Source organism: Electrona antarctica (genome assembly GCF_951216825.1).
Source record: "Electrona antarctica genome assembly, chromosome: 4".
NCBI lineage: Eukaryota > Metazoa > Chordata > Actinopteri > Myctophiformes > Myctophidae > Electrona > Electrona antarctica.
In genome coordinates, this window is record NC_136809.1 from 430,378 (window position 1) to 450,202 (window position 19,825).

Here is a 19,825-nt window from a genome sequence, read left to right on the forward strand (position 1 = left end):
CCACATTTATAATATTTTAAATGTCTTTCTTTCTTTCTTTCTTTCTTTCTTTCTTTCTTTCTTTCTTTCTTTTCAAACAGCCTATATAGTTTATTTTTGTCTTGTTTTCACAGACCTCAGGCTGCAGTGCTTGTTTCTCTCACACGGCCTGGCAACCCTCTGCTTGGTGTGATGCTGGTTTGATGGCCGCCGCAGAGTAGCTGTTTTTATGGTCAGTTTATTTTCTTTTATTATAAAAACATCAGAAATACTTTAATCACTTTGATCTGATGACGTCATGACGTATTGATCACACACGGTGATTGATAGCTTTGATCCGTTATGTTGTATTTATTTATTAATAATAATCATGTTGTTGTGAAGTTATCAGAACATTATGAGGAAGTTCACATATTAAACGGATTAAATGCTTTAAAATAGATTAAAACGGATCGAATTAAAACGGATTAACACATCATTTTAATCCAGTTTGATGAGAGACTCACAGCTGATCATCTTTACTAAAAAACTACTAATAATAATTATACTAATATAATGTTAGACTCACAGCTGAAGACAATGATCATCTTTACTAAATAATAATAATAATAATTATACTAATATAATGTTAGACTCACAGCTGAAGACAATGATCATCTTTACTAAATAATAATAATTATACTAATATAATGTTAGACTCACAGCTGAAGACAATGATCATCTTTACTAAATAATAATAATAATAATAATTATACTAATATAATGTTAGACTCACAGCTGAAGACAATGATCATCTTTACTAAATAATAATAATAATAATAACTAAACAAAATACATACATACATGGATGCACCTGGGACGTATCCTCAGTGATGTATCCTAAGGTCATCAGGGTTTCGGGTCTCCCAACATCATACCCCTCACTCAGGTGACTCAGGTGGCCGGGGTGATCAAGTCCCGACTTACGTCCCAGTAGCTACCCTCGATCAGTCCCATCAGGGAAAAACCAGGGCCACACAATCCGTTCTTCCTGAACTACTCTGCCGGGACTGGGAGGTACCATTCTGGCGCGTGGAAGGACTAGGCTCTGTGGGTTGACTCCTGTCCGGGCCCCTCCTACGTCTCACCAGGTCCACTCCTGCTCTCACCAGGTCAGGCCCTGTGCGTTGCACCAGACTCCCAGCACCAGGCACTTTATTCAGGAATGGTGGATTCTCGAGCCGCAACAGTTCCGCAGGCTCCACCTTGCCCTTAATTATACTAATATAATGTTAGACTCACAGCTGAAGACAATGATCATCTTTACTAAATAATAATAATAATTATACTATAATGTTTGGAAACAGCAGATCTACAAGCTCACACTCAGAGCACTGGGACTCCTCAGGGACCCCTGGGGGTCCCCAGAGCACTGGGACTCCTCAGGGACCCCTGGGACTCCTCGAGGACCCCTGGGAGTCCCCAGAGCACTGGGACTCCTCAAGGACCCCTGGGGGTCCCCAGAGCACAGGCTATTTAGGGAAGTATTCAAGTATGTATTAATACAGCGTCACAATTTGAGTTAAAAATTATTCAGATCAGCTAATTCTTTATTTTATTTTATTTTTTGTCTTAAATTAAATGCAATGTTGGAGGGAATACACCACAGAGCTCTGGGCAGTGTGGGGACCAGAGCTCTGGGCAGTGTGGGGACCAGAGCTTTAGGACAACTGGGCCGCTTCGACTGTTATCAATGGACCGCAGTTATCAGTTCGGATCAGTACGATTGTTTCGAGCTAGTATGGGCATGCTCTGCCGACTGATAAAAAATACCTGACAGGATTAAGGTTGTCGCACTGCGACATGCTTGCGGTTAAGTTTAGGGGAGGGTATGAGGAGGCTTGTCATTTTCAGTAGGCTCCCAGCATGTCCAGTAGACCTGAGTAGACCGATAAGATCGGTTAACGTGTCATCAACGCCAATCGCAGCCAGTAGGCTCCAGACGAGCCGATCGGCCAGATAAGATCGGCGTAATAAGTAACCTACTGGGAATTATCGCTTGATTTTCGGTCGAAACGGCTGTATGTGGGCACTTGGTATATGTGGGCACTTCCACAACTAGTGCCCACGTTGTTATTATCTAATAAATAATTGTGAGGCCTGGAAATATGGAGAAATATTTAAAAAAAGTTATAAAAATATATATATATAATTTTACCATATTATATGGAAACGTTTAAACTGTGTGTGTGTGTGTGTGTGTGTGTGTGTGTGTGTGGTGTGTTGTGTGTGTGTGTGTGTGCGGCTGTGTGTGCGTGTGCGTGTGCGGGTGTGTGTGCGGCTGTGTGTGCGGCTGTGCGTGCGTGTGTGTGGGTGTGTGTGTGTGCGTCTGTGCGTGCATGCATGCGTGTGTGTGCGTGTGCATCTGTGCGTGCATGCGTGCATGCCACAGAGCCCTCGATGTCTCTCCTCAGTCGGTGGCTCAACCCGCGGCTCCAGAGCTGTTCCAGGGCCAGCAACACCACCCTGCAACGGGCTCTTCTTCTGCTGCTGGTGACGTTCTGCGTGGCGCTGCCTCTCTGCTGCCACCGCCTGGTCTACTCCTATTACTACATCAAGTCTGTTTACCTGGACTCCATGAGCGAGGCCGTACTGCAGGTGAGAGGTCGAAGGTCACACTGCAGTTCAGTTAATACTAGACACTGTAAGGTCAAAGGTCAGTTTACTGGACTCTATGAGGTGAAAAGTCACACTGCAGGGACGTGCACACTGACCTTCGATCCCGTTTTTGGAGATTGACGCTTCGACAAAAAAAACTAGGTGCAAATAGTAGAGATATATATTGGATTGGTCTTTTATTTAACAATTATTAAACAGCGCCTGAAACAGGCATTATCAAATTAAAAAATATATAATTCAAACTCCTCTGTCAATTGTAAACGAACGGTAACATGGATGAACTCTTCAAGCCTGACACTTGTCAGAAATCAAATCAACCACGGTTGATTTGATTGATCATAAAGTTATTGTGACTGTGAGTGTGCATATGCAGGCACTTTGATGGGAAAAAGCGATGCGATGCCGATGGAGAAATCCCACATAGTTAAGTTACCTCATAATAATAATAATAGCTCAAATTTATATAGCGCTTTTCTAAATACCCAAAGCGCTTTACATAGGAACACTAGGAACAGACTTTACATAGGAACACTAGGAACAGACTTTACATAGGAACACTAGGAACAGACTTTACATAGGAACACTAGGAACACTAGGAACAGAACACTAGGAACACTAGGAACAGACTTTACATAGGAACACTAGGAACAGACTTTACATAGGAACACTAGGAACAGACTTTACATAGGAACACTAGGAACAGACTTTACATAGGAACACTAGGAACACTAGGAACACTAGGAACAGAACACTAGGAACACTAGGAACACTAGGAACACTAGGAACACTAGGAACAGAACACTAGGAACACTAGGAACACTAGGAACACTAGGAACACTAGGAACATACTTTACATAGGAACACTAGGAACAGACTTTACATAGGAACACTAGGAACAGAACACTAGGAACAGACTTTACATAGGAACACTAGGAACAGAACACTAGGAACAGACTTTACATAGGAACACTAGGAACACTAGGAACAGACTTTACATAGGAACACTAGGAACAGACTTTACATAGGAACATAGGAACACTAGGAACACTAGGAACACTAGGAACAGACTTTACATAGGAACACTAGGAACAGACTTTACATAGGAACATAGGAACACTAGGAACACTAGGAACAGACTTTACATAGGAACATAGGAACACTAGGAACACTAGGAACAGACTTTACATAGGAACATAGGAACACTAGGACCAGAACACTAGGAACACTAGGAACAGAACACTAGGAACACTAGGAACAGAACACTAGGAACACTAGGAACACTAGGAACACTAGGAACACTAGGAACAGAACACTAGGAACACTAGGAACAGAACACTAGGAACACTAGGAACAGACTTTACATAGGAACACTAGGAACACTAGGAACAGACTTTACATAGGAACACTAGGAACACTAGGAACAGACTTTACATAGGAACACTAGGAACAGACTTTACATAGGAACACTAGGAACACTAGGAACAGACTTTACATAGGAACACTAGGAACACTAGGAACAGACTTTACATAGGAACACTAGGAACAGACTTTACATAGGAACACTAGGAACACTAGGAACAGACTTTACATAGGAACACTAGGAACAGACTTTACATAGGAACACTAGGAACACTAGGAACAGACTTTACATAGGAACACTAGGAACACTAGGAACAGACTTTACATAGGAACACTAGGAACAGAACACTAGGAACACTAGGAACACTAGGAACACTAGGAACACTAGGAACAGACTTTACATAGGAACACTAGGAACACTAGGAACAGACTTTACATAGGAACACTAGGAACAGACTTTACATAGGAACACTAGGAACACTAGGAACAGACTTTACATAGGAACACTAGGAACAGACTTTACATAGGAACACTAGGAACACTAGGAACAGACTTTACATAGGAACACTAGGAACAGAACACTAGGAACACTAGGAACAGAACACTAGGAACACTAGGAACAGACTTTACATAGAAACACTAGGAACAGACTTTACATAGGAACACTAGGAACAGACTTTACATAGGAACACTAGGAACAGACTTTACATAGGAACACTAGGAACAGACTTTACATAGGAACACTAGGAACACTAGGAACAGACTTTACATAGGAACACTAGGAACACTAGGAACACTAGGAACAGACTTTACATAGGAACACTAGGAACACTAGGAACACTAGGAACAGACTTTACATAGGAACACTAGGAACACTAGGAACACTAGGAACAGACTTTACATAGAAACACTAGGAACAGACTTTACATAGGAACATAGGAACACTAGGAACAGACTTTACATAGGAACACTAGGAACAGACTTTACATAGGAACACTAGGAACAGACTTTACATAGGAACACTAGGAACACTACATTACATTACATTACAGTCATTTAGCAGACGCTTTTATCCAAAGCGACTTACAATAAGTGTATTCAACATAGGTAGGGAACAAAAACTACTAATCACCAGAAGTCTTTAGTGCATTTTCTGCAAAAACAAGCAACCAAGAGTATACCTAGCGCTAAGGTAAAAGTGCAATATATCAGCTACCTATTTCCTTAACCAGATGAGACAAAATAGCTAAATCAAATGAGCATGAGCTAAAACAATTAAGTGTATCGACTAAACAAGATCCAATAAACAATACAACAATAGAAAACAAGCGTTCGTACAACTAGTTAACAACAAGTAGGTCAGGCAGAGAGGAAGGGTAGTGTTTCCTGAAGAGGTGGGTTTTCAACCTGCGGCGAAATATGGGCAGTGACTCTGCTGTCCTACTAGGAACAGACTTTACATAGGAACACTAGGAACAGACTTTACATAGGAACACTAGGAACAGACTTTACATAGGAACACTAGGAACACTAGGAACACTAGGAACAGACTTTACATAGGAACACTAGGAACAGACTTTACATAGGAACACTAGGAACAGACTTTACATAGGAACACTAGGAACACTAGGAACAGAACACTAGGAACAGACTTTACATAGGAACACTAGGAACACTAGGAACAGACTTTACATAGGAACACTAGGAACAGACTTTACATAGGAACACTAGGAACACTAGGAACACTAGGAACAGACTTTACATAGGAACATAGGAACACTAGGAACAGACTTTACATAGGAACACTAGGAACAGACTTTACATAGGAACACTAGGAACAGACTTTACATAGGAACACTAGGAACAGACTTTACATAGGAACACTAGGAACACTAGGAACAGACTTTACATAGGAACACTAGGAACAGACTTTACATAGGAACACTAGGAACACTAGGAACAGACTTTACATAGGAACACTAGGAACATACTTTACATAGGAACACTAGGAACAGACTTTACATAGGAACACTAGGAACAGACTTTACATAGGAACACTAGGAACACTAGGAACAGAACACTAGGAACAGACTTTACATAGGAACACTAGGAACAGACTTTACATAGGAACACTAGGAACAGACTTTACATAGGAACACTAGGAACACTAGGAACACTAGGAACAGACTTTACATAGGAACATAGGAACACTAGGAACAGACTTTACATAGGAACACTAGGAACAGACTTTACATAGGAACAGACTTTACATAGGAACACTAGGAACAGACTTTACATAGGAACACTAGGAACACTAGGAACACTAGGAACAGACTTTACATAGAAACACTAGGAACAGACTTTACATAGGAACACTAGGAACAGACTTTACATAGGAACACTAGGAACAGACTTTACATAGGAACACTAGGAACAGACTTTACATAGGAACACTAGGAACACTAGGAACAGACTTTACATAGGAACACTAGGAACAGACTTTACATAGGAACACTAGGAACAGACTTTACATAGGAACACTAGGAACAGAACACTAGGAACACTAGGAACAGAACACTAGGAACAGAACACTAGGAACACTAGGAACAGACTTTATTAAGAAAAAACAAAGCAAAACAAAGCAAAACAAAACAACAACACTGACAACAGTACAGGGTTAAAAAGATAAAAGGATAAACGAGGGAAATGCGGGGGGGGGGGACATCCTAACCAGACCTCAGCTGGGGAAAGCTATCCCGAAGAGGTGGGTTTTGAGTGAGGTTTTGAATGAGAGGAGAGAGGGAGCAGCTCTGAGATGGTTGGGGAGTTCATTCCAGAGTTTGGGGGCCGAAACCTAGAAGGCCCTGTCCCCCCAGGTGCGCTACTTGGCCTTGCAGACCTTCAGGAGGTTCGCTTTACTGGACCTGAGGGAGCGGAGGGGGACATATGGTTCGAGAAGATCGGAGAGGTAGGGGGGAGCCAGGTTATTGAGAGCTTTGTAGGTGGTGAGCAGGATTTTGTAGTGAATTCTTTGTTTGACGGGAAGCCAGTGTAGGTCGTGGAGGACGGGTGTAATGTGGTCTCTGGAGCGTGTACTGGTGAGCAGGCGGGCAGCGGAGTTTTGCACGTGTTGTAGTTTGTTCAGGACTTTGGAGGTGGTGCCATTGAGTATACTGTTGCAGTAGTCAATCCGGGATGTGATGAATGCGTGGATGAGGGTTTCAGCAGCAGGGAAAGACAGCAGGCGCCGCCTCCGGCCGAGGCGGGCGATATTCCTGAGGTGGAAGAAGGCGGTTTTGGTGATCTGGTTTATGTGGGGGAGAAATGAGAGAGTGGAGTCGAATGTGACACCAAGGTTAACTCTTTGTGTGCCGACCACTAGATGCTGGCTCCTCCCACACGGTCCTATTTTAACTCTTTGTGTGCTGACCACTAGATTCTGGCTCCTCCCACACGGTCCTATTTTAACTCTTTGTGTGCCGACCACTAGATGCTGGCTCCGCCCACACGGCCCTATTTTAACTCTATTTTAAAAGAAGTGCTTTCTCTATAATCTTCAGGACAGCTTCCAGAGAGGACAGGAGGCTCTACGCTATTGGACCACCAGAACCCCGCCTCCTGATCCCCAGGCTCCGCCTCCTGATCCCCAGGCCCCACCTCCTGATCCCCAAGCCCCGCCTCCTGATCCCCAGGCTCCGCCTCCTGACCCCCAAGCCCCACCCACTCCTGCAGAGCCCGAGCTATTGGTCACCGTGGTGACGGCGAGGCGGACCGGCGAGGGGCGGGACTTCCACTATCTGCTGCAGGTAGGTGATAGGAGGCTTCAGCTGTCAATCACCTTGTGTAGTGCAGTATCACTGCTCTTGATTGGTCAATCACCTTGTGTAGTGCAGTATCACTGTTGCAGTATCACTGTTCTGATTGGTCAATCACCTTGTGTAGTGCAGTATCACTGTTCTGATTGGTCAATCACCTTGTGTAGTGCAGTATCACTGTTCTGATTGGTCAATCACCTTGTGTAGTGCAGTATCACTGTTCTGATTGGTCAATCACCTTGTGTAGTGCAGTATCACTGCTCTGATTGGTCAATCACCTTGTGTAGTGCAGTATCACTGTTCTGATTGGTCAATCACCTTGTGTAGTGCAACAATGTGCATAACAAATTCCAATCTGGCTTTAGGAAAGGCCACAGCACAGAACCAGCACTTGTAAAAGTAATTAATGATCTTAGGGTGTCTGCTGACAAGAAACATGTTTCCGTTCTTTTACTTCTAGATCTAACGGCTGCATTTGACACGATTGACCATTCAATTTTAATACAGCGTCTTGAGCACTGGATAGGCCTGTCTGGCACGGCCCTGTCCTGGTTTTCCTCCTACCTAACAAACAGAAGCTATTTTGTCAATCTAGCTGAGTTTGACTCAGACAAACACAACATCGGTTCTGGTATTCCACAGGGCTCGATTCTTGGTCCTCTGTTAATCTCCCTGTACATACTATAAAAAGCAGACTTGGCAACCTGACTGTAGAAAGTAACAGTACAGTAAAGAACTTGGGGATCATTATTGATTCTGAACTGAATTTTAATTCACACATTAATCATGTTACCAAGATTGCCTTTTTTCATCTTAGAAATATTGCACGAATCAGAGCCTATTTGTCACTGGACGATGCAAAAACGCTAATCCACGCCTTTGTTTTTTCTCGGCTTGATTACTGCAATGCACTTTTTTCTGGATTGCCTAAGAAATCAACTGACAGATTACAACTTGTCCAAAATGCAGCAGCCAGAGTCTTAACTAGAACTAAGATGAGAGAACATATTACTCCAGTCTTGGCCTCATTGCACTGGCTTCCGGTTGTTTTTAGGATTGATTTTAAAATTATTTTACTTGTTTATAAAGCTCTCAATGGTCTCGCACCTTCCTACCTACATGACTGCCTGCCGAAATATGTCCCAAACCGCCCCCCCTAAGGTCTTCCACTGCTGGCCTGCTCGCTTTGCCTAAAAAAATGGCAACTAAAAAATACGGGGAAGCAGCTTTTTGCTTCTACGGGCCGACGGCGTGGAACAAACTCCCACTGTACCTTCGACAGGCAGCCTCTGTAGACATTTTTAAAGCTCAGCTCAAGACCCACTTCTACACCCTTGCTTTAATTGATTTATTTGTCTTTTAAAAAAAATGTTATTCATGTCCTCACTGTATTGTTTATGCCCTGCCTTTCTTTTATTTTTTGTGTAAAGCACTTTGAGCTGCATTTCATGTCATGAAAGGTGCTATACAAATAAAGTTTTATTATTATTATTATTATTATTATTATTATTATTATTAATCACCTTGTGTAGTGCAGTATCACTGTTCTGGATTGGTCAATCACCTTGTGTAGTGCAGTATCACTGTTCTGATTGGTCAATCACCTTGTGTAGTGCAGTATCACTGTTGCAGTATCACTGTTCTGATTGGTCAATCACCTTGTGTAGTGCAGTATCACTGTTCTGATTGGTCAATCACCTTGTGTAGTGCAGTATCACTGTTCTGATTGGTCAATCACCTTGTGTAGTGCAGTATCACTGTTCTGATTGGTCAATCACCTTGTGTAGTGCAGTATCACTGTTCTGATTGGTCAATCACCTTGTCTAGTGCAGTATCACGTACTGTTCTTGATTGTCGCAAAAAAAAATCGCTTTTAACTCTATCTCTACCGCTAGCTGTTAGCATAAACCCAAGCTCCCAGTGCCAGTATACGCGTTCACTTTAAAAGACGAGAGGAGTTTACACACACACACACACACACACACACACACACACACACACACACACACACACACACACACACACACACACACACACACACACACACACACACACACACACTCGCTACACATTGGAACACGCACACACTGTTTACCTTTCGTCAGAAGCGTTTCCATGGCGGCAGCGTCGCGGTACAAAGGCACAAATTAAATCCGAAATGTGGATGGCAGAAGATCCACCAAGTACAGGATCCTAGAATCTGATTTATAGACGTTTGAAAAAAAGAGGTAACGTTTTAGTCACGTTTCTGTTTGGCTTTCAGGCTTCGTTAGTCTGTTACGACTAGTGTATTAAAGTGGTGAAGTGGCGCCCTCCACAGGTGATGCAGCGTCTCGCGGGCCTGCTGGCTGACTGCCGGCGGGGGGACGTAAACGGGCGCTGCGCGGAGGTGCTGGTGTGTGACGTGGAAAGCGGTCCCCTGGGCAACGAGGACGCCGCACTGCTGGAGCGGTGGTTCCGCGTGGTGCGGCCGTCCCCGGAGGAGCGCCGCAAGATCGCAGGTCAGGAATCATTTCGCTGTCGGACCATGGTTTGCAGGTTATCGCTCAATATCGGTATCAGCAAATAAAGCTGACCGATGTAATGGTTCCAAATGATGCTGGGCGCGCATCTGCTGCCTCCTGGTGGACGCAGAGCCAACCGCAGACTGCCGAGCCGCCAATGTTTCCATCTAGACCACCGGATAATCAGCAAAGACCTCCGATCATCGTGCGTTTTATCCAAAGAGTTATTCATCTTTTTAGTCAGCCTGTATAATGGTAGCCTGGCTAATAAGCCAGACTAATATCACACAACACTGTCGCGGTATATCAGTCTGGGCTGGCTCCACTTGGATTTCATTTCCCGGGGAACATTTTCTCTTTGACGCAATTGGTCAGAGCTACTGTCAGTCAAAGGTCTCAAGCATTGAACGTCACTGTACCAAAGCCCGCCCATATTGCATACCGTGTCCCGATTGGTCCGACCTGTTCTCTGCTGTAGGAAAGAGGCGTGCTACTGAGCCTCGCCAGACCGTAATCCGCTGGTAGGCAACTTTTTTTTGCCAACGGCTGATTCGGTCTGGTTTATTAACCAGGCTAGTATAATGGGAGGTGGACGGCAGCGCGGTTGCGCAATCCGGTCTAGGATCGCTAAAGAAGGAAAGAAAAAAGGAAAAAAATAAAGCAAAGTGATCCGGTTTTATATCATTAATAAAGCTTATCAGACGGAACGTTGGGCCAGAAGGTTTTATATCATTAATAAAGCTTATCAGGCGGAACGTTGGGCCAGAAGGATATCATTAATAAAGCTTATCAGACGGAACGTTGGGCCAGAAGGTTTTATATCATTAATAAAGCTTATCAGGCGGAACGTTGGGCCAGAAGGATATCATTAATAAAGCTTATCAGACGGAACGTTGGGCCAGAAGGTTTAATATCATTAATAAAGCTTATCAGACGGAACGTTGGGCCAGAAGGATATCATTAATAAAGCTTATCAGGGGGAACGTTGGGCCAGAAGGATATCATTAATAAAGCTTATCAGGGGGAACGTTGGGCCAGAAGGATATCATTAATAAAGCTTATCAGGGGGAACGTTGGGCCAGAAGGATATCATTAATAAAGCTTATCAGACGGAACGTTGGGCCAGAAGGATATCATTAATAAAGCTTATCAGGCGGAACGTTGGGCCAGAAGGATATCATTAACCCTTAGACAGATTACTACTGGAAAACACGTGGAGTTTTGCATTAGTCTTTTCTGCCCTGTACGTGATTTTCCGTAGTTCTCTTTTTTTATTAATACCAATATATTAATTCGGTCCGCACCTCTGTATAGACTATTGAGCATAAATATCAACTACATTTCCCAGAATTCCCGTGTCACGTGACACACGTGTATGCTTTCCTATTGGAAACTGACGCCCAGCCCCCAGTGAACAGGGGGGTTGGTTGACTCCTCCGAGGTGGGCACTGGAGGAAGAGTTTTTCAGCCAGGTTTGCAGTCGCCGCAAAAAAAACAATCTGAAAAATGATCCATCCGTGTCCAGAGGCATTCTCCAGTCCCAGACCGTTGGCCGGGCTGCAACATCCACCCTCGCGGATTACACGTGTGCAATGTTTTTTCTTCTCCCCACCGGAGTTACCACCAAGGCTGATGCCTTCGCTAAAAGGTAATTTTATTGTATTCGAAAATGCCCTAATATGACATGTCTAGTAAGACGATCCCTATATTTGGCCCGAGCCGACCTAGTGCTGATATCAGATAGATGTGGTAGAACCATATATGGATAGATCTAACTGGTTTAGTCATCGTGACAGGCATAGTCGGAGAATATATAACAAGGGTCGGTACTATAGGTGATCGACGTAGCTAACAAAAACATCTGATCAAATGAATGTATTGTACTGTGTCTTTGTGGGCCGAATCGTGGCATCGTGGCATACAAATAGATGTTTGTATAATTAGTATCACGATAAAATAATATGGCGACGTTAGAATGACACCACCAATGAGTGATCGCGGCTAATGTAGCTGCCCAGCGTATATCCAGCACCATCGCGTCACCACATTCCACTGGCTGTTGGCTAGTAGTAGTTGCTAACAAACGCTGCACAAATGGTACTGGCTATTGGCCGGGCCACAAGCCCGGGCAATAGCCAGTACCAATGTTGCTGGATGATTGCGACGCAATGGTGCTGGATATACCCTGGGCAGCTAGCTACATTACCAGCGATCACTCATTGGTGTTTCATTCTAACGTCGCCATATTATTTTATCGTGATACTACTTATACAAGCATCTATTTGTATTTTTCATGCCACGACTCGGCCCACAAAGACACTGCACAATAAAATCATTTGATCGCCAGCAGCCGGGTAAAACGCCATGTAATAGTAGCGTGCACTGACTACAGCTAAAATGTTTATTTCTTTTTATATATTTAGAACTGGCATCAGATGAGGAGGATGAGGAGGATGAAGAGTCAAGACTGCGATGGCGTTCTCCGACACTGAACCGGATTCATTCATTCATTCATTTCAGGGGGGGGCAGTTTTTGTTTTATTTAGCCTACTCACACATAACCTGACTCCGCCAGATGGGGCAGCAGAGAGTACACTGGGTTCCCCCCTCCTGCTCCCATCTGGGAACTCTCAGGCAGACTTGATGCCCGGCCAAAAAACCGCCTGGCCAATCAGCAGCAGCTAGAAGCTAGAAGCTGCTGCTAGAAGTTGCTAGAAGCTGCTGCTGATTGGCCAGGCCGTTTTGTGGCCGGGCATCAAGTCTGCCTGAGAGTTCCCAGATGGGAGCAGGAGGGGGGAACACAGTGTACACTCTGCTGCCCCATATGGCGGAGTCAGGTTAACTCACACACACACACACCGTCAAGGACTGGGTTTGGGGACATTTGGGAGGAGTAGCTCTGATCCATAGCTCTAAATGCGCATTTAGAGCTATGGATCAGAGCTAGGGGAGGAGTAACTGTTTTGTATGTAGGCCTATTTATTTTCTGTAATATTTATCATTTTATTATGTTAGTAGTCGTAAAAAATAAAAGACGCTTTTACAATGAGTTAGACCTGTCATGACTATTTTGTTCACTATTGTGAGGTTTATTGTATATGACTAAGCAAGTTTCAACTGTGATTTACTCTGTAACGGTAGATGGTAATAACTCAATTTCTTTTTTATAATACAGTATACATTCAAGTCTATATTTTGATACATATCATGGGCACCAAGTCATATCAAAACAATGTCCTTGGATGTGTTTTTTATCAAAACTGTGTTTCTTCATAACAGGTTTTTGAGATGCATGCATGAATAGACAAGGTACTGGTAAGACTATGTAAACATGGTATATATCAAAATGTGCGTTAGAATGTCTAATTTTACCCCAAAAAAGAATTGAGTTTATATGATGTTCCAATTTCAGAGCTATGGGGACTTTTAGCTGGATAGGTCAGATTGATCATGACTGACCATGCTATTTATAGATGGCAAAATATCTACAGTGGTACATGTGAGAAACTTTTTATTTTATTTTAATTGAACTAGACAACTCACCCTTTAAAATGAGATATTGCATGGCTATGTACGCCCAGCAGAAAAAAAGTTATTTAGAAAATAAAACTTCAACCGGGCATAACTTTTTTTGGTTGTCCTAGAAACAGAAAACAGTGTAAATGCAGGCTCTTTTAAATGGCTTCCAACACAAGAACTAAACATTTTATCAACTCAGTTCATTTTTTTCCTGTAAGCAGACAAGTCAAGCTTTCTCTGAAGGTCTTTCGTTGTCACACATTCACAACAGAGAATTTTCAATAAATCATTCAAAAAACGCCATTCTGCCATAGAGAAGTCTACCTACTATATAGAAATCCTTGAAACGCTCAAAGAGTTAATAAAGCTTATCAGACGGAACGTTGGGCCAGAAGGATATCATTAATAAAGCTTATCAGGCGGAACGTTGGGCCAGAAGGATATCATTAATAAAGCTTATCAGGCGGAACGTTGGGCCAGAAGGTTTTATATCATTAATAAAGCTTATCAGGCGGAACGTTGGGCCAGAAGGATATCATTAATAAAGCTTATCAGGCGGAACGTTGGGCCAGAAGGATATCATTAATAAAGCTTATCAGACGGAACGTTGGGCCAGAAGGATATCATTAATAAAGCTTATCAGGCGGAACGTTGGGCCAGAAGGTTTTATATCATTAATAAAGCTTATCAGGCGGAACGTTGGGCCAGAAGGATATCATTAATAAAGCTTATCAGGCGGAACGTTGGGCCAGAAGGTTTTATATCATTAATAAAGCTTATCAGGCGGAACGTTGGGCCAGAAGGTTTTATATCATTAATAAAGCTTATCAGACGGAACGTTGGGCCAGAAGGATATCATTAATAAAGCTTATCAGGCGGAACGTTGGGCCAGAAGGATATCATTAATAAAGCTTATCAGGCGGAACGTTGGGCCAGAAGGTTTTATATCATTAATAAAGCTTATCAGGCGGAACGTTGGGCCAGAAGCAGTTGCCGGTTGGATTCCAACTGGCGGAACCTTCCGTCAGAAGCAGTGCATTTGTTAATAATAGGTTAGGAATAATTTCGCTATCGGGCGATATTTGAGATAACATGTACCATGTGTACATGTGCAGGTTTTAAACACAGAGATAGAATAAAGAGTGATAGAAATAGTACCATGTGTAGGTTTTCACTGTTGTAGCAAAGTTAGGTAAACGTTTTAGTGAACAGCTTCACAGTAGCTTATGTTCCATATTGTAGTAATTCTTATAATTAATAATAATTAATTATATATACAACACTGTTTAGTTCAAAAGCTTCACAGTAGTTTATGTTCCATATTGTATACAACACCGTTTAGTTTAAGAACGTTGCTTTTCATATATCGACATAATGACACAAAATAATTGTATCAAACAGAATAATTTGATTAGTCTGATTATTAAACTCAAGCAATGTGAGCTTGTAGATCTAATAATTTTGCAGTTTGTACACAATTATTTTGGGGGAACAAAAATGCGCAAAACACATTTTTTAAATCAATATATATTGCCTTTATTTTTAATTAAAATGTATGACTTCATAATGCTTCAAATTGATTATTTTTATTTAAATGTTGCAGGAGGAGGAGTCAACATCTTTGAGAAGGAGAAGAGAGATTATGTTTTCTGTCTGAAGAGAGGCTGGGAGCTGGTGAGAATAATAATAATTATTATTATTATTATTATTATTATTATTATTATTATTATTATTATTATTATTATTATTATTATTATTATTATTATTATTATTATTATTATTGTCTCCACAAATGGCCAATCCGTTTGTTTATTTTCCTTTACTTACTGCTTACTTTAATTCCTGTGTGAGAGTGCAATCATCCAATCCACTAAGCAACTCAAAGCAAGGTTGAATACCAACCATTTGGGTAAATATCGTTACAATCATGACAAACATTTTGTTTATTGTCATGATTTGTCACAACTCGAGTTGTCTTTGTCTGCGGTGTATAAACGTCTTTAAATAAATACTTTTTGAAAAGTCTATGAGGAAAACGAACGGGAATTATTTTCTGGGTCTCTAGTCGTCATGAAAGGGGCGGGACTACGACGCTCTATAGAAGGTTAATGTGTACAGGTTCATCCTCGCCACATGGTGGCGCTATAGAGCGTTAATGTGTGTGTAATAATGTGTACAGGTTCATCCTCGCCACATGGTGGTGCTAGAGGACGACGCCCTGCCCAGAGAGGACTTCCTGCCGGTCATCCAGAACATCCTGTCCCGGCGGTTCAGTCGTAGCAGCGTCTACGTGAAGCTGTACCATCCTGAGAGACTGCAGCGCTACTGGAACCCTGAGCCTTACAGGCTGGCGGAGTGGCTGGGAGCCGGGGTGCTAGGAGCTACGCTAACCATGCTAACAGTACCTTCTGTTACACTGTGTCCCAGGTAGGTGCTAGGAGCTACGCTAACCATGCTAACAGTACCTTCTGTTACACTGTGTCCCAGGTAGGTGCTAGGAGCTACGCTAACGATGCTAACAGTACCTAGCGTTACACTGTGTCCCAGGTAGGTGCTAGGAGCTACGCTAACGATGCTAACAGTACCTAGCGTTACACTGTCCCAGGTAGGTGCTAGGAGCTACGCTAACCATGCTAACAGTACCTAGCGTTACACTGTGTCCCAGGTAGGAGCTAGGAGCTACACTAAACATGCTAACAGTACCTAGCGTTACACTGTGTCCCAGGTAGGAGCTACGCTAACCATGCTAACGGTACTTAGCGTTACACTGTGTCCCAGGTAGGTGCTAGGAGCTACGCTAACCATGCTAAAAGTACCTAGTGTTACACTGTGTCCCAGGTAGGAGCTAGGAGCTACGCTAACCATGCTAACAGTACCTAGCGTTACACTGTGTCCCAGGTAGGAGCTACGCTAACAATGCTAACAGTACCTAGCGTTACACTGTGTCCCAGGTAGGAGCTACCCTAACCATGCTAACAGTACCCACTGTCACACTGTGCCCCAGGTAGGAGCTACGCTAACAATGCTAACAGTACCCTCTGTTACACTGTGTCCCAGGTAGGTGCTAGGAGCTACGCTAACCATGCTAAAAGTACCTAGCGTTACACTGTGTCCCAGGTAGGAGCTAGGAGCTACGCTAACCATGCTAACAGTACCTAGCGTTACACTGTGTCCCAGGTAGGAGCTACGCTAACAATGCTAACAGTACCTAGCGTTACACTGTGTCCCAGGTAGGAGCTACCCTAACCATGCTAACAGTACCCACTGTCACACTGTGCCCCAGGTAGGAGCTACGCTTACAATGCTAACAGTACCCTCTGTTACACTGTGTCCCAGGTAGGAGCTAGGAGCTACACTAACAATGCTAACAGTACCTAGCGTTACACTGTGTCCCAGGTAGGTGCTAGGAGCTACGCTAACGATGCTAACAGTACCCTCTGTCACACTGTGTCCTGTCCCAGGTAGGAGCTAGGAGCTACGCTAATGATGCTAACAGTACCTAGCGTTACACTGTGTCCCAGGTCATTATTATGTAACAGAGCTCGTAGGGAGACTAGCATTATATCCATATATGGTGTTGTCTGTGTTTCAGTAACCTACTGTTCTTCAGCCTCAACACCATGGCAGTAACTCATTATATCCATATATGGTGTTGTCTGTGTTACAGTAACTCATTATATCCATATATGGTCCTGTCTGTGTTACAGTAACTCATTATATCCATATATGGTCCTGTCTGTGTTACAGTAACTCATTATATCCATATATGGTCCTGTCTGTGTTACAGTAACCTGCTGTTCTTCAGCCTCTACACCATGGCAGTAACAGAGCTCGTAGGGAGACACTACCTCCTAGAGGCTCGGAGGCTCAGCGCTCAGCTCTACTCCGTCGCTCCCGCCACAGAGTGCTGCACGCCCGCCATGCTGTTCCCCTTTAACTCCTCCCACATCGTGACATCGCACCTGGAGCACGCCAGCTGCCTGAAGGGCCGCGCCAAGGACATGGTGCTGTACCAGCTGACCACTAGGGGGCGCCACCACGCAGCGCACAGCCTGGAGCCCAACCTGGTCACGCACATCGGAGCCTTTTCCTCTGTCCGCTCCAACCCACCCAGACCCAGGATCTTATGATAGGACCCTCCCAGACCCAGGTTCTTATGATAGGACTCACCACAGACCCATGATCTTATGATAGGACCCTCCCAGACCCAGGATCTTATGATAGGACCCTCCCCACACCCAGGATCTTATGATAGGACCCTCCCAGACCTAGGATCTTATGATAGGACCCTCCCAACACCAGACTTTTATTATATGAAGGTCGTTTCTTCTTCCCGACAGCATTATATAAAAAATGGGAAAGGTTTGGAATTAATCAAATTATTTGTAAAATGTTTGGATGATTAGACAACGTTGTTTTTGGCTGTTGATTTGAGCGCAACACCAATAAGAACGACACTTTGTGGGGTTTGCGCGGCCAGTGAGAGAACGTTGGAGACACAGGGGCTGAAACCTCGTAAGAACAAAAATAGCAGATCGATCAGCTATAATCGGGGCGCAACCCAGCACTCTATCTAGTGGAGATGCAACCCAGCACTCTATCTGGTGGAGATGCAACCCAGCACTCTATCTGGTGGAGATGCAACCCAGCACTCTATCTAGTGGAGATGCAACCCAGCACTCTGTCTAGTGGAGATGCAACCCAGCACTCTATCTAGTGGAGATGCAACCCAGCACTCTGTCTAGTGGAGATGCAACCCAGCACTCTGTCTAGTGGAGATGCAACCCAGCACTCTATCTGGTGGAGATGCAACCCAGCACTCTATCTAGTGGAGATGCAACCCAGCACTCTATCTGGTGGAGATGCAACCCAGCACTCTATCTGGTGGAGATGCAACCCAGCACTCTATCTGGTGGAGATGCAACCCAGCACTCTATCTAGTGGAGATGCAACCCAGCACTCTATCTAGTGGAGATGCAACCCAGCACTCTATCTAGTGGAGATGCAACCCAGCACTCTATCTGGTGGAGATGCAACCCAGCACTCTATCTGGTGGAGATGCAACCCAGCACTCTATCTGGTGGAGATGCAACCTAGCACTCTATCTGGTGGAGATGCAACCCAGCACTCTATCTGGTGGAGATGCAACCCAGCACTCTATCTAGTGGAGATGCAACCCAGCACTCTATCTAGTGGAGATGCAACCCAGCACTCTATCTAGTGGAGATGCAACCCAGCACTCTATCTGGTGGAGATGCAACCCAGCACTCTATCTGGTGGAGATGCAACCCAGCACTCTATCTAGTGGAGATGCAACCCAGCACTCTATCTAGTGGAGATGCAACCCAGCACTCTATCTGGTGGAGATGCAACCCAGCACTCTATCTGGTGGAGATGCAACCCAGCACTCTATCTAGTGGAGATGCAACCCAGCACTCTATCTAGTGGAGATGCAACCCAGCACTCTATCTAGTGGAGATGCAACCCAGCACTCTATCTAGTGGAGATGCAACCCAGCACTCTATCTGGTGGAGATGCAACCCAGCACTCTATCTGGTGGAGATGCAACCCAGCACTCTATCTGGTGGAGATGCAACCTAGCACTCTATCTGGTGGAGATGCAACCCAGCACTCTATCTGGTGGAGATGCAACCCAGCACTCTATCTAGTGGAGATGCAACCCAGCACTCTATCTGGTGGAGATGCAACCCAGCACTCTATCTAGTGGAGATGCAACCCAGCACTCTATCTAGTGGAGATGCAACCCAGCACTCTATCTAGTGGAGATGCAACCCAGCACTCTATCTAGTGGAGATGCAACCCAGCACTCTATCTGGTGGAGATGCAACCCAGCACTCTATCTGGTGGAGATGCAACCCAGCACTCTATCTGGTGGAGATGCAACCTAGCACTCTATCTGGTGGAGATGCAACCCAGCACTCTATCTGGTGGAGATGCAACCCAGCACTCTATCTAGTGGAGATGCAACCC

General features: G+C 44.0%; 1 protein-coding gene across 1 annotated transcript; it reads left to right on the forward strand.

The window, feature by feature from the left end:
• Window positions 1-125: 125 nt before the first annotated feature.
• On the forward strand, window positions 126-18,513 carry pgap4 (post-GPI attachment to proteins GalNAc transferase 4). The gene is made up of 7 exons (XM_079499317.1): window positions 126-211; window positions 2,411-2,616; window positions 7,557-7,802; window positions 10,132-10,312; window positions 15,438-15,508; window positions 16,014-16,261; window positions 17,622-18,513. The coding sequence occupies exons 2-7, from the start codon at window positions 2,419-2,421 to the stop codon at window positions 17,962-17,964; spliced, it is 1,287 nt and encodes a 428-aa protein (XP_079355443.1). The 5' UTR covers window positions 126-211; window positions 2,411-2,418; the 3' UTR covers window positions 17,965-18,513.
• Window positions 18,514-19,825: the final 1,312 nt, after the last annotated feature.

Coding starts and splice junctions, on each gene's coding strand:
- pgap4 (XM_079499317.1), top strand. CDS start 2,419: ATGTCTCTCCTCAGTCGGTGGCTCAACCCGCGGCTCCAGAGCTGTTCC. Junction 7,803..10,131: donor ACTTCCACTATCTGCTGCAG/GTAGGTGATAGG, acceptor CGCCCTCCACAG/GTGATGCAGCGTCTCGCGGG. Junction 10,313..15,437: donor GGAGCGCCGCAAGATCGCAG/GTCAGGAATCAT, acceptor TAAATGTTGCAG/GAGGAGGAGTCAACATCTTT.